The 22199-nt window shown below is 33.8% G+C and overlaps 9 protein-coding genes and 1 long non-coding RNA gene across 14 annotated transcripts; 6 read left to right on the forward strand and 4 right to left on the reverse strand.

The window, feature by feature from the left end:
* The first annotated feature begins 46 nt into the window (after positions 1-46).
* Positions 47-1706, forward strand: LOC106620130 (RAB6A-GEF complex partner protein 2). The gene is made up of 4 exons (XM_014238529.3): positions 47-254; positions 313-527; positions 601-872; positions 932-1706. The coding sequence occupies exons 1-4, from the start codon at positions 148-150 to the stop codon at positions 1595-1597; spliced, it is 1260 nt and encodes a 419-aa protein (XP_014094004.3). The 5' UTR covers positions 47-147; the 3' UTR covers positions 1598-1706.
* On the reverse strand, positions 1584-2775 carry LOC106620131 (RNA transcription, translation and transport factor protein). The gene is made up of 3 exons (XM_014238530.3): positions 2612-2775; positions 2227-2553; positions 1584-2162 (listed from the first exon to the last, which is right to left on the reverse strand). Exons 1-3 carry the CDS (start codon positions 2670-2672, stop codon positions 1810-1812), a joined length of 741 nt encoding a protein of 246 aa, XP_014094005.1. The 5' UTR covers positions 2673-2775; the 3' UTR covers positions 1584-1809.
* Positions 2776-3476: 701 nt separating this feature from the next.
* Positions 3477-4680, forward strand: LOC106620138 (RRP15-like protein). Its single transcript, XM_014238539.3, has 2 exons — positions 3477-3611; positions 3675-4680. The coding sequence occupies exons 1-2, from the start codon at positions 3572-3574 to the stop codon at positions 4439-4441; spliced, it is 807 nt and encodes a 268-aa protein (XP_014094014.2). The 5' UTR covers positions 3477-3571; the 3' UTR covers positions 4442-4680.
* Positions 4681-5130: 450 nt separating this feature from the next.
* Positions 5131-9202, forward strand: LOC106620129 (zinc finger protein 892). Its single transcript, XM_014238528.3, has 3 exons — positions 5131-5421; positions 5474-6016; positions 6065-9202. Exons 1-3 carry the CDS (start codon positions 5260-5262, stop codon positions 7055-7057), a joined length of 1698 nt encoding a protein of 565 aa, XP_014094003.3. The 5' UTR covers positions 5131-5259; the 3' UTR covers positions 7058-9202.
* Positions 7523-9429, reverse strand: VhaPPA1-1 (Vacuolar H[+] ATPase PPA1 subunit 1). The gene is made up of 2 exons (XM_014238540.3): positions 9297-9429; positions 7523-9202 (listed from the first exon to the last, which is right to left on the reverse strand). The coding sequence occupies exon 2, from the start codon at positions 9177-9179 to the stop codon at positions 8541-8543; it is 639 nt and encodes a 212-aa protein (XP_014094015.1). The 5' UTR covers positions 9180-9202; positions 9297-9429; the 3' UTR covers positions 7523-8540.
* Positions 9430-9703: 274 nt separating this feature from the next.
* LOC118683772 (uncharacterized) lies at positions 9704-10739 on the forward strand. Its single transcript, XR_004979650.2, has 3 exons — positions 9704-9906; positions 9974-10024; positions 10116-10739. It is a non-coding gene; the product is annotated as an uncharacterized lncRNA (long non-coding RNA).
* RpS25 (ribosomal protein S25) lies at positions 10392-11332 on the reverse strand. Of its 2 annotated transcripts, none has more exons than XM_036378100.2 (3): positions 11177-11332; positions 10615-10891; positions 10392-10553 (listed from the first exon to the last, which is right to left on the reverse strand). In XM_036378100.2, the coding sequence occupies exons 1-3, from the start codon at positions 11177-11179 to the stop codon at positions 10480-10482; spliced, it is 354 nt and encodes a 117-aa protein (XP_036233993.1). In that variant the 5' UTR covers positions 11180-11332; the 3' UTR covers positions 10392-10479. The 2 variants fall into 2 exon arrangements, with proteins under 2 accessions (XP_036233993.1, XP_014094016.1); XM_014238541.3 differs by lacking the exon at positions 11177-11332 and adding an exon at positions 11081-11110.
* Positions 11333-11901: 569 nt separating this feature from the next.
* ZnT86D (zinc transporter 86D) lies at positions 11902-16958 on the forward strand. Of its 4 annotated transcripts, XR_011396400.1 has the most exons (6): positions 11903-12192; positions 12271-12493; positions 12980-13411; positions 13474-15318; positions 15396-15603; positions 15659-16958. XR_011396400.1 is itself a non-coding variant. In XM_014238531.3 (4 exons), the coding sequence occupies exons 2-4, from the start codon at positions 12313-12315 to the stop codon at positions 13977-13979; spliced, it is 1119 nt and encodes a 372-aa protein (XP_014094006.2). In that variant the 5' UTR covers positions 11903-12192; positions 12271-12312; the 3' UTR covers positions 13980-16958. The 4 variants fall into 4 exon arrangements, 1 of the variants encoding a protein (XP_014094006.2); XR_011396401.1 differs by having other exon boundaries at positions 11902-12192; positions 12254-12493; positions 15396-16958; XR_011396399.1 differs by having other exon boundaries at positions 15396-16958.
* Tctp (translationally controlled tumor protein) lies at positions 15818-16970 on the reverse strand. The gene has a single exon (XM_014238548.3). It carries the CDS (start codon positions 16840-16842, stop codon positions 16324-16326), a length of 519 nt encoding a protein of 172 aa, XP_014094023.1. The 5' UTR covers positions 16843-16970; the 3' UTR covers positions 15818-16323.
* Positions 16971-18957: 1987 nt separating this feature from the next.
* Positions 18958-19880, forward strand: SdhC (Succinate dehydrogenase, subunit C). The gene is made up of 2 exons (XM_014238533.3): positions 18958-19113; positions 19172-19880. Coding segments are annotated over exons 1-2 (525 nt in total). The 5' UTR covers positions 18958-19111; the 3' UTR covers positions 19695-19880.
* Positions 19881-22199: the final 2319 nt, after the last annotated feature.

The following is a 22199-nucleotide window of genomic DNA, read 5'->3' on the forward strand; positions in this document are numbered from 1 at the left end:
TTTAAGCTTAAATTATGAAATCTGCAAATAGAGTGATCTTAGCTGCAATTATATTAGACAGTCAGCTGTTAAGTTACTTCTGCTTATTTGCTCTATGAAAGTAAAAAAAAATCTTAAACTAATGAATAATTCGGAAAACTAAAAAATATGATAGAGATAAAAGCAAAATTTGTACGAGCAGATTCTGCAATATATGCCACAGGGGAACGAGTGGAGTGTCTGATCGAGTTTGCCCATCGCGGCAATGACAACAGGTATTTACAACAGCTTAGGTGAAAATTTTCGAATTTATATCAGGAACAACATTTATAGAGAGGAGTACTTGGCTTGGGCCTCCGCGCAGCTCCATTGCTACCGAAAAACGAACTATAACCTCAGTTCAGGGGACAAAGTAAATGAGTTAACAGAGTTAGTTGGTAAAACAGCATTAGATGCAGGAGCACAAGCTGGTGGTGACATATTAATAGCTACTAAACCAAAGATATTATTTTGCGATTTAAAATTACTGCCAAGTGAAACGAAAGTCTGTAAGTATGAATATTTTTACTTTTTTTATATATATAATAAAGATAATCAAATTAAATTAATTTTTGTATATAGATTTTTTCAATGAAACTTTACCTCGAAATGGTCCACCTACATATCGGGGACATGACATTAAGTACTTCTACAGAATTACAATAGCCACACAGAGAGTTAAATCTAAAGTGCAAATGCTAAGTGTGCCTATACGGGTATTACCCATACCCCTTATTGTACGGCCCGATGATATGCATTGCACCGAAGAAACAAATGATGAGCTTGCACCTACTAATCCCTTTTTAGAGAAAAGGGAAATCTCAGAGTTGGAAATATCATGGCATCATCTTAAGGTATTGTAAAAACTTTAATATTTTCTTTATATTTCTATATATGTTTGTTATTTGTGTAGAATGTAACTGCCCGTCGGGCGCCTAAATATTATCGCATATCCAACAAGCGTGGATTCGTTGGTCGCTTTTGCTTGTTTAAACCATCTTATAAAATTGGTGAAGACATTGTGGGTAGCCTTGACTTTAGCAATTGCAAAGTACGTTGTGTCCAGTTTTCTGTGAAACTGCAGTCACAAGAAATATCACTGCAAAGTAATGCCGATCAGTCAAATAATGAATTCAATGACGCATCCTCGGTGAATTCCCTGGACTTGGCAAGTATTGCTAGTGGAACTGCAATAGATAATTTACATAAATCAAAGACATCTGGGAGCGCACGGAATATTGACGACGAGGAACCTGTAGGAAAGGTTAGCACACTGGCAACCATTCATCAAATGTGCTATGCTATGTTGAAGACTTCTGTGATTATTCCTATACCATTACACGTAACACCTTCATTCCGCAGTGATTTGGTTGAGCTAAGGTGGCGTTTACATTTTGAATTTGTCACAAGCACAATGATGGATTTCGGTAAACCCAATCCAACAGAAGGTGAGCTCAAAGCTCCGGCTGAAATACCCGTAGAAACAATGGTGTGGAATCTTCCAATTGCTGCAATATACGCTGCTAATCCCCTTCAAATATATTCACCCAACCAAACGCATAGTCTTTTGATTAAGTAAACAGTATACATTTATTTTTAAGACCAGATCATATGTTACATACGCACATATGGTAAGATATGTAACGCATAATAAATATATATTAATTTAGAAAGTATTTTAAACACAAGTTTAGAATATCAATTAAAAATAATTAACTCAATTTTGAGATTTTTTAAGTTAATAAATATTTTATAGCTCCAATTTCATTTCCATAGAAATATATACAATTTTTATCGTCCTACTTTTCCGAGCTTAGTATCTGTTTTTGGATTCGCAGTCAAATCTTGAACAGCAACAATTGTTTCATTGATTTTTGTTTGCAACTGACGTAAACTTTGTATTTGTAATAGACGCAAAATGCGTACGGGATAATCTAGTGCAGGATCATCGGACACTACATCATTGCCTTTTTCAAAGGGAAAAGGTGTCCCAGTTATGGCCTGTCGTTGTTTAGCGGAAGGAGAAAGTCTTTCATGTACTACACGTGCGATTGCTTCTAACTGAATAAGATGGTTTGGGTGTTGCGGTATTTTTAGTTTACTTGCCAATGCGCGCACACCAGCAATGAAATCTTTATGATTAACTACAAAATTAATAAAGTCAGCCATTTTATCAGAGAGATACGATAGATGTTCGTAAAAACTTACAGTCCATATTGTCAAAGAAATTCTCAGCTTCTATGCTAGGAGCTATTGATTTGTTCTGCTGCTTACTAACTTCAACGGAATTGATATCTTTGTAACTCTCAGGAGAATCCAGGAATTCCAAACGGATGGCGTAACCCAAGAGCCAAGTAATTTCTTCTAGCGGCATAACAAATTGTGGCATACTAAGATCATATTTGTAATTTTCGTATGCTTGTTCCCATATATCAAGCTCGTCGACTTTGCGAAGGTCCTCCCGATCTTCAATTTTATATTGACGTATTTTTTGATCTTCTAACCAGAGTATAGTACTAGCAAACACCTTTCGATCTATAAATCAAATAAAAAACGTATATGTACGTACGTTCTTAAGTTAAACTAGACCTACCATTAACATCCACACTATCAGGTGCTGGATGTTCCAGAGCTTCTAATTTCAGCTTTAGCATATTTTAACAGAGTTTTATTAATTTATAACAGCTTTGTATAAAAATGATGCAGAAATGGTTTAGAAATGTTATTTTGCTCAAATGAAAATTGTCAAAATGTCGATAGCTTTTAAGTTGTCGTAAATAACGATTATTTTATATTTAAGCTGTGTGCCAAAGGGTAGAACAATGAAAATTCTGACAGATGAAAGTGAAATTTTCAAATTTTTTGTAGTGAATCTTACCTGTGCTTATTGCCTAAAATATTCGAACTTTAGGCCGTTATCCTTTCGTTTGGCCATACGTGCTAGTGCAAGTTTCAAAAATTATTTCACGGGAGAAGTTACTTTCATAAACATATAAAACCTGATGCGACTATGTATGTAATATATGTGAACTATTTACTGGCGGCATGTGTCAAAAGTTTACTGTAGTTGAAATTAGTAGTAAACTAGTAGTATTTCCAGTTAGAAAATTATGATTGTGCTGCTAAAAAAATGTGTATTGAGTTCTACGAACTGTTTTTGGCCAATGTGGCCATCGCATTATGAATAAACAAATTTAAAAGAACTGCTGCAAACATAAATTATGTAATTAATTCGTTATTCATTTGTTTATGTTATTATTTAAGTAAATGTATAATTTAGGTCCCCCAACGAGACTGCGAAAATTATTATTTACTTTAAATCCTATAAATTTGACACAAAGATGTGAATTTTGCGAGCGAGAAGTCAATTTCTACAAATTTTGTTACCAACAAAAATGTTGCCAATTAGCACACAGCCTAAGGTTAAAATATCGATGCTACTAAAAATATCGACATTCTGTCAATTGTTAGTATTGTTGTTAATTTGACAGTTGCAAACAAACTAAACAACGTGCAGAGTTTATTAGAGTGGATAATACACCTACATATCGTTATGGCTTTATCTAATATTAAGAAGCGAAATATTTCGAAATGTAAGATCAAACTTTCTTTAAATACATCACAAATATTTTCAAATAATATTTCCCTTAACTTAGCTCTACCAAAAGAACAAGTGCCAGATGATTCCGAAGTTGAAAATTCTAGCGAATGCGATCCTGAGGATGATACAGAAGGAAACGCCGGATGGGCTGATTGTATAGCCAAAGTACTTAATACATCCAAGCCGAAAACAAAGAAAACATTGGTGTTATCCCGTGCAAGAAAACTCAAACCGATCGATAAGTTGAAATCAAAAACTTTGGATTATGGTTTCGAAGTTGAAGGTGAAGAGAAAACTGATGTAAAACCGTTAAAAGAAGATATTGATGAGCAAATAAAACATCGTAAGAATGTGCCGCTGGAATTGCGTGTAAAGCCTTCCTGGAAAGATATTGAACGTGAACGAGTACTGCGAAAAGTTGCAACTAGAGGTGTTGTCCAGTTGTTTAATGCAGTTCGCATACAACAAAAAGACATCCAAACACAATTGGATGCCGCCGGTCCATTGGATAGTCGAAAAGATGCAGTTTTAAACAATATAAATAAAAGAAAATTCTTAGATGTTCTTATGAGTGGCAATCGAGCGAAGTCGGAAGCTGTTGACAATCCTGTAAAAAGTGAGAATATGAAGAAAGTAGATATCAGTGACGACGAAGATCACACGTCGTCCATTACACAAAAGAAAAGAAAATCGGAGTGGAGTGTACTTCGTGAAGATTTTATGACAAATAAAAAGATTAAGCATTGGGATGAAGATGACGACGAAGAAACTGGTGAAGCACCAGATAATTCTGATATTGAGGAAGATAGTGGAGATGAATAATATAATTGTATTTTAACAAAAGTTGTTTTTATTTTACTTGTTATAAAGAGTGGAAATATCAGGCACAATTATTTAGTGCTTATTTGTACAGATTCAGTATTTGTATACATACATACATAAAATTGTGTTATGCGAATGTAAACATAGATACATTAGGATTATCTTATATAAAGATTACTATCTAATGAAAAAGTAAGAAATTCTCAATAAAACTGAAACTCTTCGTTGTCACAACTAGACGTCGGAATTACTTGATTTCAAAAAGCTTGCGTTAGTTAGTCGTGCGAAACCTAAGAACACCACACCTAAAACATTAAGAGTATATATTTCGCTGTTAGGGTTAAATTTACATAGAGACAATGTGTGTGTGTTAACTTACTTCCCGAAATCAAACGCATAGTGTTCATTTCAATTTTTTTACGATTTTTAGATTGTGAAAAAATATATGCTCCCATTGCGATTAGTCCAAACCCACTAATTAAACGACAAGCCAAACAATCTTTTCGACTATCCCTCGACGCCATTGAATAATGTGAGACACTCTATATACTCCAAACGTTATTTATTAATATTATTATTCTAATTCTACGTCCTTCAATTATTTATTTTGTTTTAGTATTGTACACCTAAGCAGAGAATGTTGATGATTATTTAACATTCTCTGCTAACACATATCAGCTGTTTTCATTACGGCGCCATTCTTTACTAAAAATACCGCCGTTATTCAAAACAGAAGAAAATTTTCTTTACTTTGTGCACTATACGTAAATATAACAGAGCAGCCCAAAATAGCAACGAATCATCTAAAACGCCTTGGAATGAATTCTGAAGAGTATATGACATTAGGAAATAGTACTGAGGTATGTTGTAGAGTTTGTCTGCAACTTGAGGAGTTAATGATTCATATTTACGACGGTGGTGTTATTGAAGACTTTCAAACGGACCTAATCACTTTACTGGAACGCTGTGGAGGAATCAAGGTATAGCGAATTCTCCGGTGAAACAAGTTGCGTTATTTATATTTATATTTAGGTAGAAAAATCGGACAATCTTCCAAAATTTCTATGCAAGGAATGTACGACTGAATTACTGGTGGCTGCGAAATTTCGCGAGAAATGTGAACGGGCGCAACAATTACTAAAAGTTGTTTCATGGAAGAACACGAACGGAGATGTTCGGGAATGTTTACCAATAAAATCAGTAGATGTAAAAAATGAAGAACTTTTCACTGAAACTGAGGCTACATGTGATTCACAGTTTTTAAACGATCGTAATAATATAATTGAAATTCATCCAGATAGTTTTGTGGAAACAAATTTAAATGAACAAAATATTGAAAATCAAACCTCGACAAATACAGTGTTAGATAGTGCACTTATACCTGAAAGTGGGGAACTCATTGATATTAATTTAAATTGCATTGATGTAATAGAAGAAACCAATGAAGAGTGGCAAGTAATGGAATATTTTGAAAGCAATAGCTGTGAAGGAGAACAAAAACAAGAAATATATTCACCCAATAACTATCTTACAAATGATGTCAAGTGCACAGAAAATGCTGCTTCACAAATAAATGTAAGCTTAATACAATTATGGAATACTTTTAAAATTTTTCTTTTTTAGTCCGAAAAAAAATACACATGCGATTCCTGCGGTGCAGTTTTCCTACAGGCAGCTAATCTTCAACGGCATTTGGAAAAAGTGCACTTCCTATTACAACCATATCACTGTGTCAATTGTAGTCACACTTTTTCATCGGAGCAAACTTATATAAATCATAGTATTAGTTGTATAAAATCCAATGATCATACTACTCTAGGGAATAACAATTCAAACAATAATACACTAAGTAAAACATTGCCAACGTCGTCTCAACGAGAATGTGTATACTGTGGCAAACAAATGCAGTCCAACTTCGCTCTCAACATGCACCTACGTACACATACCGGAGAACGTCCATACAAATGTGACCACTGTCCGAAAGCTTTCAAAACCCAATCAGCTTATACAATGCACTTGAAACGTCACGCTCGAAAGCCAGACTATTCATGTTCATTATGCCATAAGACTTTCTATGAGACCAGCAATTTGACGGTGCACATGCGCACGCACACCGGAGAAAAGCCACATTCTTGCACCTTTTGTCAAAAGCGGTTTGCACGTGTCTTCCTCTTACAATTGCATATGCGGACTCACACCGGTGAAAAACCATATCAATGCACAACTTGTAACCGTAGCTTCGCGCAATTATGTGATCTAAAGAATCACGAGCGCATACATACTGGCGAAAGGAATTATAAATGTACTATATGTGGAAAGACATTTATAAAAAAGTATTCACTCAGGACGCATATGGATCGGCATGCCATTCTACAACCTGAAGAGGGAACTGTGTCCGATGAAAAAATTTACGAAAGAGTAAATGCCAAAAATACACAAGTGGAAGATGAGTCCGTCAAGTACATGCTTGACAATAGCATGTTGGAAGGTGATAGTTACTTTCTATCCAAAGCTCCTGAAGACAATTTTTGTAACCTATCTTATGAAGAGGTGCCCCAACTGAATGAATCCAATCCAGACCTTGTCTGGAGTGATTTTATAGTTGAGCATATATGAAATAAGTAGTAATGTATGTTTATATCTATGTAAATTAATATTATTTAGAGAAATATACGAAATACAAACATTCTTATATCATGGGCCTCTATATACTTAGATATTGCATTTTATTTAACCAACGATAATGGCAAAGGTCGCTGTCGCCCACGACAGTCGGGTCTACGTGCCCGGAACAGACCCGGATTTATTCCGGTCAAGGACTGTCAATTCGGCAGAATTCTGCAGCTATAACAACAACAAAGGTCGCTGTGTGCAATGACTCTAACCACCACTTTACATGCAGAGATTAGATAACCACTGCAACAACAAAGGTCGCAGTCTATCTCCACTACACTGGAACGGTTTCAGTTTTGTATCCGGCAAAAAACTATCGGCAGCATTACTTAAAATTGTGCTAAAAAATTTTTGCCTCTAGAGTATAGAACTAGAAGTTTTGCAAATAAAAATAAATTATTCATATAATTTCTGTAAAGAGAACCAGCAACATAAATTTATTGTTGAATACTTTCGTTAAATTTGTTTATACATTAACATATGCCGTTTTATACACTGGATAATTTAGTACATACAATAAATCTTAATATGCAGTTAAATGTATAAAATAAGTATGGTTAATCCTTTATACATTAACAATAAATAATCTACAAAAAGGGAACACACACTCGTTTTAATGTTTTTTGTTTATAATATCTAATGGTTCGTGCCTCATGTGGATTCAAATCGAATTTCAAAGTAATAGTAAGTAAATTGATATACATACATATGTCTTAATATGTATGTATAGATGTTATTTGATGCTGATATTTATGTACAAGTCGCCAACATAAAACTATTGAAATTCGTTTTGAATCGGACTTAAACAGCCGAACTTACCTTAGCTTAATTAAATTAGCAAATATTAAACTTAATACAACACACTATACAGCACTGTAACTATGTCCAAGACGCTGTTCGATTTGATGATACCAGAGTCGATCGTTTTTGTAGCAGAATTTTCGGTTTGTCCCCAATGAGAGAATCAAGTTGTTAGTCGTAATTTCATTATTTTTTGTTTTTCGTATATTGTTGAATTTTTTTTTTGCTGTTGAGCAGTATCATCAATTCTTTTTCTAGGCCTATTGGCACACATTTAAATTATGATATTCAAATACTCTGCTCATCAAATATTTGTATTATGTGGAATGAGTTGGGTAATTTGTGGCTTATTTCGAATTGCGGTGAACCATTGTGCTCTTTTAGGTAGATAAATTTTAATTTGACTAATCAAAATATGTACTTCTAATACGAATTGATAATAAGTATAATCCAAAAACGAAGAATGAGTGAAAGACTTCATCATTGTTTTTGAGTGGAATTTTTAATTGCTTTCAAGAGCATGTTGACTAATTTAGACATGTATATATGTTATGTATGGTACTTTTCTTTGAGCTGTGCTGTGTTTTTAATTGCTCGTACCAACCTCCTGCATTGCATTTTTAGCTTAGTCTCTCTTGTCACCCATTTTAACTTTGGACGTCATGTAAATGCCTACAATCAGACCGAAAAGTCCAATGGCTGAACCGAAAATTTCCACAATCAAAATTTTCACAAAAAGCGCTGAATTAGCTGCATCAGCAAGCGCAGCGCCGGAGCCAACAACGCCAACAGCAATACCACAGAATAGATTCACCAAACCAACTGCCAACCCTGCACCAAACATCACGTATCCTCCAAACCAATTATTATTCATTACAGTTTGATTCTCTAGTGCTGAGGACATTGTAAACGATTCCAACAATCCGGATAAAACGATAGCAGTGATGAGTCCATAAATGGCGACAGCCTCACAAAAGATGACTGAAATTAAATTCTTTGTCTTTATTCGTGGAGCTTTTACACCACCGCCCACAATGCTGGTGCCTGTTGTATGAATGCCCAGAGCTGCTCCTACCACAGATAATGCCACCGACAAGCCAATTCCAAGACATGCCCACATATATGGTGATGTGGATGCTAGGAACCAACCAACACTTACACGTTCACCTTTGCCAGTAAGAACGAATTGGAAGATAAGCACTATGCTAGTGGCCAAGAAAAGCCACCAGAATGTGTGGAGAACAACGCTGCGTATCTGGGCCATTCTGCAAGTTTTTCACGGTTTATCTGTAATAAGATATTTTAAAATAAATATGTTTCCTTAACTACGCAAAAAGCTAACGAAAATTTGTAAAAAAAAATACTGGCAGAAAAAACTCACAAAATACCAAGACTATTTTAGTGACAGGTGACCGAGAAAAACTTTACTCATCACATGACAGACGTACAATGCCGCCCTCTACTGGTGAAAATTGTACTTCTTCGATTAATGCGGCCTTGCAACTCTATGTAGGGCTGCATTATGTTATGATAAATTTTATAAAAATTAAATATTTTACTTTTCAATTTATACCTCCGTAACTAGCGATATTTAGTTTATATTTAATCACTAAAATAACTGATATAGGATAATACGTAGAATAATATCATAATGTGGCAAAGTAAATATATATAAAAAACTAAAATATTACAGAAAATAAATTGCAACACAAAAATTGGTTGTGCGTTCCATGATAATATAAACAGTGATGCCAAATTTTTTCAGAAGTTTGAAAGTCAGTGTAGCACGTTTAATAATTTCCATGCCAATTTTTAAACAAAAATAATTGGAACAAACCTTAAATATACTTATTTTTTAAATTTATTTAATTTTTATTTATGTACTATCTTAAAATACCGGAGATTAATTGATGATTTTTATTTAATTTTTCAAATCTGAAACCATGAAACAAACGGTTTGAAAAGAGAGCTCTGATGATAAAATGATTGAGGTTGTATTATAAAAATTTGCTATTTTAATGCTTAAGTTTGCAAAATAATACATTTTTATTTTGTCAGCAATCAAACTCTTTTTTTCGAAAGTAATATCTTGGATAAGTATTCAATTAGGTATTTTAATGTCAGACTACTTTTCAGTATTTTGCGTAAACTTCCGTCAATTAATTATTTGTTTTACAATTTCACACTTTTTTCCTTTCAGAAATTATTTGTCTGCTTCTACCTCAAAGTATGGCAATTAAAAACTCGATGCACTGCGAGTTCCAAATCGAATATTGAACCCTTACTCCGTCAACTCTACATTTTGTACTACATTTGGTTGGAATTATAGATTTCTCAAGAAAAACAAAGGATGTTTACAAATTTACATTTACATCGATTAATTCAACCCCGTGCTACCTGCATCAGCTAAAAGCTTTTGTCTTATGTTTGTCGAACCTTTCATCAATGATTCCATGATTTTCAAATAACCACATAATTTTACTTATAAAAGGAAATGAATTACTTTATTCTACCATCAAAGCCATTAAATACATTTCGTACTGTTGCGTAGAAAGGTAAAATGTTTACGCATCATCACCCTTGGTTGCACGTGTATAGATCACTTGGGAATGGTGCTGCACGACCTGTTTGATCAGACCTACAAAAAATACAAATACATTAAAGCAAGTTTGATTAAAAACATATAACAATCAGCTTACCTTTGTCACGCAATTCCACCAGCGCTCTTTTGGCAAGTGAACCACGAATTTTCAAACGTTCAGATACCACAGAAGGAGTGATAAGTTTGTATTGTGGCACTTCCTTGTACAGCTTTTCATAAGTAGCTTTGTCGAAAAGAATTTGGTTGTTCAACTTGTCCCTGACTTTGCCTTTGGACCACTTCTTCTTCTTGGCTTTACCGCCACCACTTCCCTCCTTCTTCTTTTGTGTCTTTTGAGGCTGTTTAGCCGACGATTTCGCGTCCTTCTTTGGTGGCTATAAATTATAAACCCATGTTAATGATTATTTAATTTGAGGTTATTTCACATCCAATAAGTTTTGTTTCCTTTACAACCAAGCTCTATTATGCTTAACATGACCATGTGCCGAACTAAACTTGCATATTTTATTGAAAACAATATAAACCCGTTATATTTAACCCATCACAAAATTAGCAAGATGTACTTTTGGCTTAGGCATTATTCAATTTTCACATTGTTGAATATTTTGGCACAGAAACAAAACTTTTTTTTAGGCAGAAAACGGCATCCAGCGACTCACCATCGTGAGAAACCCAAAGCAAAAAGATGGAGACCGGAAATTGTCAGTGCTACCACAACACCATTTTCATTGAAAACTACTCAATCACAATAGAACAATTGATGAATTAACACAGAGTTGTTAAAATTACAAATGTCAAAGTCGAGAAATTTTATTTATGTTAAATCGGTTTGAAAGTTCTTCGATTATATAAGTGAATACAGAGAACGTAAATTTTAGAGACGTTAGAATTTACGTTCTCTTGTGAATAATTACAATGTTGGGGTAAAATAAAGCGTATAGCATGTGGATGTTTTTGCATTCGCTCTTATTATTATATGCTTATTCGTTCACTTTACATTTTGTTTTACATAATATTCAGATAAGCGACAAGTGATAAATTGCTTACAATATTTGAATAGACTGAATATATTTATTTGCTAAGACTATAATGATTAGCCTATAATAATTATATATTGTTTTACTCTGATAATATTGCGATATAACAATTATATTTGCTAGCTAACCTCTAACTTGCTAACTATTAAATGTCATACATGACACACATTTTCGCTACATTGTAGCACTCTATGGGAATGGAATTATTACTTTAATTTACATATTATATATATTAATTTGAACCTTTATTATGCTTTCATTTTGCCGCTAAAGCTTTTTTGTGAACTTCTTATAAAGAAGAATATGAACGATTTATCAAATATAAACGTCATCACATAAAACAAAACGTCACTTCAAAACGAAAGCTCCGATAAATTAATTTTGATAATACGACTAAGTAAAATAAATTAAGACCTTAATTTCGTCTGTGTTAGTCAATTTTAGAATAAAAATAGTATTAGTGAATAAATGTTAATCCAGAATTAAATAGAAACGGTTGTAAAATTATTATTTTCTCTTGAGACGCTTTGGAGAGTCAAAAAGAGAAATATCAACAGAGCCGCTGAAAGCAACAAATATACAAAAGTTTAAACAAGCCCAAAGCCGTTCTACCCGTTCGCAACTATCAATAAAAACACGTATGCAAGTCCAAGCTTATTATTTAGATAGTAGAATGAGTTTTATGATATATTTTTATAGTTGCAATTGCATTACAGCTTAAACATTATACAAACACATATATCAGCTGAGAGATTACAATGATACCGTTAACGCACAAGGATCGTAGCAATTTCAGCTATCGCATTAAGGAAAAGTTGAACAGTTTGAAGCGTCTTATATTTTCGGATCGCAATTCAAGAAATCTTTTTCTCTTTCTGTTACTTAATTTAAGCTTTGCGTTCGTGGAACTATTTTATGGCATATGGACGAATAGTTTAGGTAAGCTGTATACTATTATAATATCTCTATTTATCCGCTATAAACCATGTTGCTTTATTTATTACAAGAGTTTAATAAATCAGTTTAAAAAATATATATATAATGAGGAGTAATCTTATCAGTGCTCACTTGCTTCAATATTCTTATATTAATAGAATCGTATTTAGTACTTTGCATTCACGTGCTAATATTTTCATATACCTAGATATACAGAGATTATACAGATGTAAATATGTGTATGTGTTTTTGATAAGCGTTAATATCAGTTGACATTCATCTTTCTTAAAAATATTTCATAAACTAAGTTTAAATAATAATACAAAATCTAAATTATTTTTATACTTATTATTCTAAATATGTATTATGCATCTGAGCGCACATAACAATTTAAAATATCCTCTAATATAATTAATATCTTGTATTATATTCAATAGAACTAAATACTTTGTATGTCTGTCTATTTTATGTATAATTTCATAACTGCAGGGCTTATATCGGACTCATTTCATATGTTTTTTGACTGCACCGGTCTATTGGCTGGATTAGTTGCTTCGGTGATTACTAAGTGGAAAGCAAATGATAAATTCTCTTACGGTTATGTGCGCGCTGAAGTATTAGCAGGCTTCGTTAACAGTCTATTTTTACTGTTTATCGCTTTCTTCATTCTATCAGAGGGTGTGGAACGGTTAATTGAGCCCCCAGAGGTAAAACATGAACGACTGTTTGTGGTATCGGTGCTAGGACTGCTAGTGAATCTCGTGGGTATATATGCGTTTCAACACGGTCATGGCCATTCCCATGGAGGAGGCGGTGGACATGGTCACTCACATGGCGGTAGTGGTCATGGCCATTCTCATGGTATAAACAACCACATTGATTTAAATAATCACAATCAACAGACGATAACTATGGATGTTGGTAAGGACATACATACTCCAATTATATTCTGGCACGATTTTGCATTCAATTTTTGTTCATAGGGCATGGCCATAGTCATGACGGAGGACATGGACATTCGCACGCTATTGCCGATGACATCTCTGGGAACAATTCACAAATTATGCGTGGTGTTTTTCTACATATTTTAGCCGATACTCTTGGCTCTGTAGGTGTTATTGTTTCTGCAGTGCTAATGCAAATGTTCGGTTGGATGATTGCCGATCCCATTTGCTCTATATTCATAGCATTACTCATCGCTATGAGTGTGCTAGGTCTTATAAAAGAATCGATACTTATATTAATGCAACGACAACCGTCAGCTCTGGATCGTGCGCTGCCGCAGTGCTATCAAAAGGTGACTGGGTTAGCAGGTGTTTACGCTGTGCAAGATCCTCACTTCTGGACATTATGTTCGGACGTCTATGTGGGTGCAATTAAATTAGAGGTTTCTAAAAACCTGGATCCCAAATATGTTGTGACGCATACACGCATGATATTTGAGTCTGTTGGTGTTAAACAGATATTTATACAGTTAGATTACGTATGATAATGACCAACTATAAAGGAATGCGTCTAACCGAATAATTTATATCCTGCATCAATTAAATTGGGATCAAGCATATGAGAACAAAACTTGTTTATATTTAAATATTTAAAGTAAGCTCTATGCATTTCTTTTTATAAACGAAATTATTAGTTTTACTACTAATTTCTCGCATGTACGATATAAATAGATTATGTAGATAATTTTCGAAAAAAAGATTTGTCTCTAAAATCATATTTTCTACTAATTAATTTTTTTTATATGCGTTCGTAAAATATTTGTTATTATGTAGCGATATTTATTTTATTAGCGTTGTATGAATGTAGGAATAACAAAATTGAGTTATTACGAAAATATTGAAAATTCCTTTATTAAGGATCTTATTTAATGATTATTTTAGTGAAATCATTCCAATTCAAGAATTAGTCAAAAGTCGATCAACATTTTAACTACAACGAGTGATCAAATCCTTGAATAACCCTTAAACACAGTTAATGTTAAGCGCGTGTTTGTACTCGTACTTAACTGTCTTGAAACAATAACGAAGTCATCATTTAATTTTGATGAAGCTTAGCAAATAGATAATAACAAGTGTGTATATTAAACGATATAATGTACGTATTATAAATATATACAAGAGAAAAATAAAATTTGTACTAAAAAATCATCAAGATACAATAAACTGTAAAGCTAACATACGAAGTTGAGTGAACGTTGGAATAGGTGATAGAATAATAGAAACGTGTGAACTGATACCGATTAAGTGGGGTTATACGTCCACATATATTCTAATTATAAAACAATAAAAAACGTTAACTTTGGTTGCACTGAAGCTTTAATACCCTTCACAAATAATAAAAGCTTCCATACAAGATTTTCATTTGTTCTTTCACTTTGTATAGCAGCTATATGCTATAGTGGTCCGACTTTTTTCGTAGATTGTATCGCTACCTTAAAAAATAACCCATGTCGAATTTCGTGAAGTTATCAAAGTCAAATCAATATCAAAAGTTTTACATATAAGACCTAGTTTTTGATCATTCAGTTTGTATGGCAGCTATATGCTATAGTGGTTTGATATCGGCGATTTCGACAAATGAGCAGTTTTTTGGGGAAAAAAGAACTGTGAAAAATTTCACAACGGTATCTTAAAAACCGAGGGATTATTTCGCGTATATACAGACGAACATGGCTAAATCGACTTAGTTCAACACACTGATAATTTATATACAAATGTATGTATATATTTGATTGGGTCTCCAACGTTTCCTTGTGGGTGTTACAAACTTGGTGGCAAACTTAATATACCTGACCAGGATCAAATGCGACCTATTTCGATCTGGTAAGATGTTCCTTATCCGATAATGTACATATGTATGTACACATTTATAAAAATTTCCTACTTGGTAATAATTACAGAATGAATATTTTGGGATATACATATGTATGCAACAGATGGGTGTATCGCTTTTGTGGATATTTTTATTCAACACAGCCGTGTTTTCAGCGACGAATACGAACACGAGTAAATAACAATTACAATTACACACAATGAAATTGTTGTTGCGCCGTTGCTTTCTTCTGCGCCAATGACCTTCTTGATTGTTGTACTGAAAAATTAGCACAGGTAGTTCCTCAAAATTAAAATTTGCTGCTTATCACTTAAATAGTTCGTCTATCAGGGAAGCGAAGATATTTTGTGCTAGCACCAACGCCATTTTGTTTGCATTGATATTGGCTGCAACGGTGACGCGAATTGCCGACGCCAGAAATTTTTTGCCAACGACCTAATTACCTTGTTGAGGTTATGTGCACACAGATTAGACAAAAATGAAACGCCGTTTTTGATTGTTTATGGTTTTCTTTAATTTGTCCGTAACGTTATTTTGCGTATTCTTAAAATATATGTTTTAAAAATAGCAGTTTCGTTTTTCACAAGCAGTTTTTTCATTTGTTTTGCATCTTCTTACTTAAACAAATTAATAAAGAACAAAAATTTGTATAAAAATTACTCGAGTATACGCTGCAAAATTTTTAATCATTTATTAACCTACCACCGCCGGACTTAGCAGATCGTGCAGTAAAGCAGCATTGATGGAGAAGTGTTAATGTTTCGTAAAAAAAAATTAAAATACATAATTGATTTTTGTTACACTGAAGAGCATTACGATTTTACAGTTTATAATATTCAAAATTTGACCAAAAATATAAGTGATACATCTTAAATTCGTGTTTGATCTGCACCATATGTCAAGGAAATCTTTACAATTTCAACTAAACGGTATTTACTAAACAAAAAATAATTATTTTATATATAAGTGGTGTGATTTTGTTAGGTGTTTGCCTTTTAGCACTTCTCCTCATCGAGTCCATGCTTGAAGAACATGAGAACGGGTGTGCTCACACCGTCGAGTTCCCGGTATTCACACATGGCTACCATACCATCGCAGTCCATTGATTCGCCAGTGTAGAACTGCAAGTCTTTGAATCGGCCAAGAATTTCCTTCATTACCTTGTTCATGTTGGTTTTGAAAACATCAACCTGGTCTGGAGAGTTTTGTTCTAATTTGGCCAAAACCTTCTTCATATAGTCTTTGAGGTAGAGTGTGAACGACTTTTTGTCTCCGAATGCAAAGCATTCTTGTAAACGGTGATTCAAGACAACGTCGACGCCGGATTCGACAGCGGAATCGGTGCCCTCATCAGCTTCTTCAGCCGATGGGTTGAAGCCGTCGATATTAATTTCGCCTTGGGAACGGCTTACTAATTTACCGTAAACTTCGTAAATAACTTCATCTACTAGCTTCATTTTATAGGTATCAGCAAACATTTCGTCGCCGGTGATGATATCCTTGTAGATTTTCATTTTTACGATAGGTTTTTTATGTCTGAAAACTAAGAAAATTCGAGACTCCCGACTTTTATACGAAATTAGTCACACCGAGCCACGCGCTCACGTCTACAGCAAACAACAAAAAGAAAGATTGAAAATTGACATGGAGTGCTGCCACGCGAAATCCGTCTAGGTAATAGAATGGAATGCGAGTAAAGCGGAATTTCAGAAACGCCATCAGGGTGGTATTTTCGAATCTTACCAAAAGTGCAACACATTTAATTCACAATAGTTGAGGATCTTATTGAATCTGCATAATTTTCTATAACAAAATAATAATGGTAAATACCTATTGGGTAAATACCCTTTAACCATTTACAATGCGATATTTTACGCTCCTTCATAAATTATTCACAATAACGCTTTACTTATCAACAATTGATTGAGTTGAAGAAAATTTTGAATATCATTGACTGTTATAGAAAATTTATCATTTAATTTAAAGCCGTTTTTCATTCGAACAAACCAATTTCTTATTGTATGGTAAGTATGTATCTATGTTATTATCTATTTATTAAAGTTTATAAAAATAAATATTATTAATATTTCATTCTTAGAAATATGTTACCTCGCAGTTGTACACATTTTAATTTGTGCAAGTCATATGTTCGAACTGTAAGGACAGTACCATGTCAGCAAATAAAACTAAAAATTATTCAACCTAGAGAAAAAGAAACTCATGGTGCAAAAAATCGTCGCCTTGGGAGATTTTTCTCACCAAATTTAATGATTTATAAACCGCAATTGACCTCCATTATGTCTATATCAAATCGCGCAAGCTCATTTTTGCTCAGTCTTTATACATGGGGTCTAGGCATAGGCGCTTTAATATCTTCGCACGACAATGCGCATTTTGTTACGATGCTTGATGGATTACAATTGGGTGCAACTCCTTTATTTATTCTTAAATTCCTACTCGCTTTTCCGTTTTCTTACCATTTATGCGCCAGTACCCGAGTGTTGATATGGGAAGCCACCGGAAGCTTCCTGTCATTGCAAGGAATTTACGGTACCGGTTATGTTGCACTAGTGACTACTATATTAACAAGCATTGGTTTGGCATCATTGTAAACAATTTTGGAGATTTTAATATTGTATCATATATATGTAACTATATTCATTATATATGAATCGTATACAATTGTTAATGTTCCAAGCATATAATAATTATTTGGATGCATGTGTGTTATTAGAGTTTTATTTACTGTATGTGTGTATTAAATATGGACGTAGCTTCTTTTAGTTATTTAGTTTAGAACCCCGAAGTCGAAAACTATTGAACCTGCGGTTTCTAATGCTTCTTTTAAAGTTTTTTATTTTATTTTATTTCAAATGAAGAAACTTTAATGTTAATACAAATATAAAATGGTCAGAAATTACTTACAAATTTTCTTGCATATGTGTCGAAACGAAAGAAGAAATGACGTAATAACCTATGGTCAGATGAGACTAAATGTCATATGATTTTATTCTGACTGTGGTACAAAACATGTTCGAAGATTGAACACCGCTTTCAAACCACCAAATACAGTTTAAACCACTAAACATGGAGAAGAATCCTATATGGTTGGGGGATGCTTTTTCTACCATGGTCAGGCTCAATATAACGAATTTTGGTGACAATGACAGCATTATTGCAATTATGCTGAAAACAAAACCCAAAGGGCATATGAGAACTTGTGAAGAGAGTTGAAAGTAGCTTTGATGGGTAAAAAATCAGTCAATCAAAATGCCATATAGTCACTGGTATATGAAGCATGGACGGCTATTCCTCAGGTCAAATGCCAAAAATTGGTGGAATTTACATAGACTTAACAATCAAACACTAAATAATCAAAATACCTTAACAATCAAATAATGTTAAAAAATCTATAAGTAAACTTTTTCTAAATATAAATCGAACCAATTCTTTTATTATTAGATAGTATGTACATTAGTTATATTTAAAACCAAAAACTTACTAAGAAATATTTTTTTTTTTGGATTTGTATGACATATCGCCATATGGCCCTATTATTTTTCACATGATTGCATATTAACTTCTTCATGTTCTTGAGATGACTGATTCACAATTTAAATAAATTTAAATACCAAAGCGGTCTGTCATTTGAATGGAATGATCTCTATCACCATTGCGAATAGTGTTATATTTTCCGTAAGAACAAGCACAAAACAATTTGACAGCAAAAGCAAAGTGAACATACAAATACACACTAGGAAAAGTTGAAGCAAAGTAGCCAAAATGTAAGTGTTACGGCTAAAAGTTGATATTAATAATATATGGATTTAATTAACTACATAGGTATGCCATAACTCGTTCACTTATTCGATCATCTGCCCTACGTCAGGGTATTCAAAGGATTCAGGTCGCTGCACCGGTTCGTCAAGTGACATTAAAAGTCGTACCAGCAGCAGAGGCAATTCAGACAGAAACATTTGATGAAAAAAATCAACGTCTTGGCCGTGAATTGTCCCCACATTTGACTATCTATAAGCCACAGTTAACATCGATGTTATCAATTACTCATAGAGGCACAGGTTTTGCTTTGACCGGGTACGCCTGGGCTTTAGGTTTAGGTGCATTGATGTCTTCGCAAGACATTTCACACTACGTTACCATTATTGAAGGCTTGCACTTGGGTTCTGCAACATTGGTTGCACTTAAGTTTGCCTTAGCATTTCCACTAGCGTTTCATTCTTGCTGCGGTGTCCGTCATTTGTTATGGGATACAGGCCGTTTTCTGAAAATTACTGAAGTCTATTTGACTGGTTACGTAACGCTTGGCATTAGCTTCGTGCTATCAGCTATTTTAGCTTGTTTATAAACATATAATTGGAAAAAAATTATGCAATTGGAATGTTTGTTGGATTTTATTACGGTGCTGCTGCGAGTTTGCTTAAATGAACTAAAATTGTATAAAAAACATTTAAGTGCTAATTTCCACGAAATAAATGTAAATACATAATATACAAATATAGAAAAAATATAAAAAATTGTTATGTATTAGTTACGCAATGTAGATTTTGATTATTCAGTCACCTTATTCACACAGAACACAAGTATCTTAAGTTGGTAATGTAGTTCCAAATACTTCTCAGATTTTCATTACATTTACTCAAATATCATTTGTATAGTGCTTTTTAGAAAATATATGTGCATTTTCTTTATCAGAGTTCTATAAAGGGCTTCATGTAAATTTTAACATCGTCATTTCATCCTCTTAGGTAAAGTTTGAAAGTGACCAGTTATTGTATAAATGAAGTATAATTATAAGTACTTTATGAATTCATGGAGAAAAAAGTCCTCCTGAGTGTAAAACTTGAACCAAAAGTTGTTTTTCAAAAATACTAATTATCAGATATCAAATATTCAAGAATACACAAAAATAAATTGGGTTGTGAAAGTAAACATTTGACGACAAGGTTTTTATTCTAAAATAGCTATTGTAAAAAGAAATTGCGAAATATGTTTCGTTACCAAAAAAAGAATAAAATGAGTTCATACATAGTACTAGACACATATATATGTATGTAGAATAAACTGATTTGTCTTAAACCGACTGACTTGAAAGAATATACAAATAGATCTCAATTAAAGTATGAGTTTTATCGATTCAATATTTGCCTCATTACGATTATTAATTTCAAGTGTAACATTTATGAAATTTTTTAAATACGATATCTAAATTTAAGAGGTTACATAAAAAAATTGAAAGAATACTGTGAAGCTACTGTTAAAATTCAGTATACGCCCTGTTGAACTGGGATTCACACCACTAGTAGTTAATTGTAGTTAATGTTTCTTATAAAACTAATTCCTGATACTACAGTAACACTCAAAGGCTATTTTTTAGAACATCTAACCCTGTTTAGATCGGTAAGTAAAAAATGAACTCTATCATCATTAGAGCAACACCTAGCAGCAGGGTTATTTCATATCTTTCTGAATAGTCCGGTCTGGGGGGAGCGGCAAAAGGCTTCATCCAAATTCCACATCGGTCAGATAGAATACATGTAATGGATAGAGCCATCTTAAGGAGTGTTCAGATTTTAAGACACAGGGAATGGACAACCAGTTTTGCCGTATGCTGCCCGCGCACAACTGCACCTGCGTCGAACGACATTCTAACTTTATTTCCGTGAATCTCTGTACCTTCGTTAACTTATAGAATTCATATATCGTCGGCGAACGTTGATTCCGCATGATGATCGTTGTTTACGCAGAAATTAGAACGAATTCCTCAGCTGCAGCAGTAGTTTTAGCAAACGAGCGCGACATTTTACGAAATACATTGAATAATCTACGCTTCCTCTAGTGCTGAAGAGATGGACAATGATAGCACGATATCATCGTCGCAATCGATGACGTATTTTTGAAAGTGAACGCCTATCCTGACAATCTTTCTCGCTTAAGCTGTCTTAAGCTCTCCCCTTCTATTTTCATATCAATAATATTTATTAATTAGACGAGACACCCCGATCATTACCACAGTACATACTGCAGCAAGAATCTCAAAGCGTTAGGCAATAGCATTCGGGGAAAGGAATCGTTGCTGACAACTTAAAAGTCAAGCGGCAGATCGGTTATAAACAAGTAACACCAATATGATCAACTGGATGCAGCATAATGTAGTTGAAGAAGATATTGACTTGTTAGAGCATCGCAATTAGAGGGTGCCTCTTGATGTGCCATATTGAACAACTGCACTGTAAGGCTCGTATGCTCCTGGTTAATGGAGATAATGCGCTTCTCTCCAAGCTTTTGTAGAAATTATCTTTGCAGTCGTCTGCTTAGAGTGGAATCGCTTCTTGCAAAAATTAAGAGAATTTTCTTATAATACGTCGTTGAAATACAGCACTATACCGAAGTAATTTCAGTGCGCTATTCACAATGGAGTTATAAACACCTAAATTGACACCCTCTCTGGGAATAGCTTCCTTGGAGTCCAAACATAACCCATCGGAGCTCGTGAGTTCGAATTGCGGCCTATCCAGAATAACCTGAGATACCATCTGATAAAATTTTACTCGGACTGGTCCATAAACTACGCAAACCGAATGGGTAAAATTTTATTTTGGCAGCTGTTTGTTTATGACACGAAAAATTTTAATGTAACAAGTTTGGTTGCAATTTTTTGTTCGCAATGAAATTACAATCGACGAGACTCTACAAACTTTATCATGAACACAAGAGTTTGAGTCGCAAAAGCACTCAGTGAAGGTCGTGAAGTGATCGAAAACTTGCCTCATGCGAATCGCCTATCCACCTCTATTAATGACGATAACAACGAATAAGTTAAAACAATAGTGCTTAAAAACTGTCGTGTTGA

This window comes from Bactrocera oleae, chromosome 2, assembly GCF_042242935.1.
Source record: "Bactrocera oleae isolate idBacOlea1 chromosome 2, idBacOlea1, whole genome shotgun sequence".
NCBI classification, from domain to species: Eukaryota; Metazoa; Arthropoda; class Insecta; order Diptera; family Tephritidae; genus Bactrocera; species Bactrocera oleae.

Excerpts from the sequence above, each read along its gene's own strand:
- LOC106620130 (XM_014238529.3), top strand. The coding sequence starts at position 148 with ATGATAGAGATAAAAGCAAAATTTGTACGAGCAGATTCTGCAATATAT. Across the intron at positions 255-312 it reads CATCGCGGCAATGACAACAG|AGAGGAGTACTTGGCTTGGG; the intron begins GTATTTACAACA and ends CAACATTTATAG. Across the intron at positions 528-600 it reads GCCAAGTGAAACGAAAGTCT|ATTTTTTCAATGAAACTTTA; the intron begins GTAAGTATGAAT and ends TTTTGTATATAG.
- LOC106620131 (XM_014238530.3), bottom strand. The coding sequence starts at position 2,672 with ATGCTAAAGCTGAAATTAGAAGCTCTGGAACATCCAGCACCTGATAGT. Across the intron at positions 2,554-2,611 it reads TGATAGTGTGGATGTTAATG|ATCGAAAGGTGTTTGCTAGT; the intron begins GTAGGTCTAGTT and ends TTTGATTTATAG. Across the intron at positions 2,163-2,226 it reads TTTCTTTGACAATATGGACT|TTAATCATAAAGATTTCATT; the intron begins GTAAGTTTTTAC and ends TTAATTTTGTAG.
- LOC106620138 (XM_014238539.3), top strand. The coding sequence starts at position 3,572 with ATGGCTTTATCTAATATTAAGAAGCGAAATATTTCGAAAT. Across the intron at positions 3,612-3,674 it reads GAAGCGAAATATTTCGAAAT|CTCTACCAAAAGAACAAGTG; the intron begins GTAAGATCAAAC and ends CCCTTAACTTAG.
- LOC106620129 (XM_014238528.3), top strand. The coding sequence starts at position 5,260 with ATGAATTCTGAAGAGTATATGACATTAGGAAATAGTACTGAGGTATGT. Across the intron at positions 5,422-5,473 it reads AACGCTGTGGAGGAATCAAG|GTAGAAAAATCGGACAATCT; the intron begins GTATAGCGAATT and ends ATTTATATTTAG. Across the intron at positions 6,017-6,064 it reads ATGCTGCTTCACAAATAAAT|TCCGAAAAAAAATACACATG; the intron begins GTAAGCTTAATA and ends TTTCTTTTTTAG.
- VhaPPA1-1 (XM_014238540.3), bottom strand. The coding sequence starts at position 9,179 with ATGGCCCAGATACGCAGCGTTGTTCTCCACACATTCTGGTGGCTTTTC.
- RpS25 (XM_014238541.3), bottom strand. Across the intron at positions 10,554-10,614 it reads GGTGGAATTGCGTGACAAAG|GTCTGATCAAACAGGTCGTG; the intron begins GTAAGCTGATTG and ends TATTTTTTGTAG.
- ZnT86D (XM_014238531.3), top strand. The coding sequence starts at position 12,313 with ATGATACCGTTAACGCACAAGGATCGTAGCAATTTCAGCTATCGCATT. Across the intron at positions 12,494-12,979 it reads CATATGGACGAATAGTTTAG|GGCTTATATCGGACTCATTT; the intron begins GTAAGCTGTATA and ends TCATAACTGCAG. Across the intron at positions 13,412-13,473 it reads GACGATAACTATGGATGTTG|GGCATGGCCATAGTCATGAC; the intron begins GTAAGGACATAC and ends TTTTGTTCATAG.
- Tctp (XM_014238548.3), bottom strand. The coding sequence starts at position 16,842 with ATGAAAATCTACAAGGATATCATCACCGGCGACGAAATGTTTGCTGAT.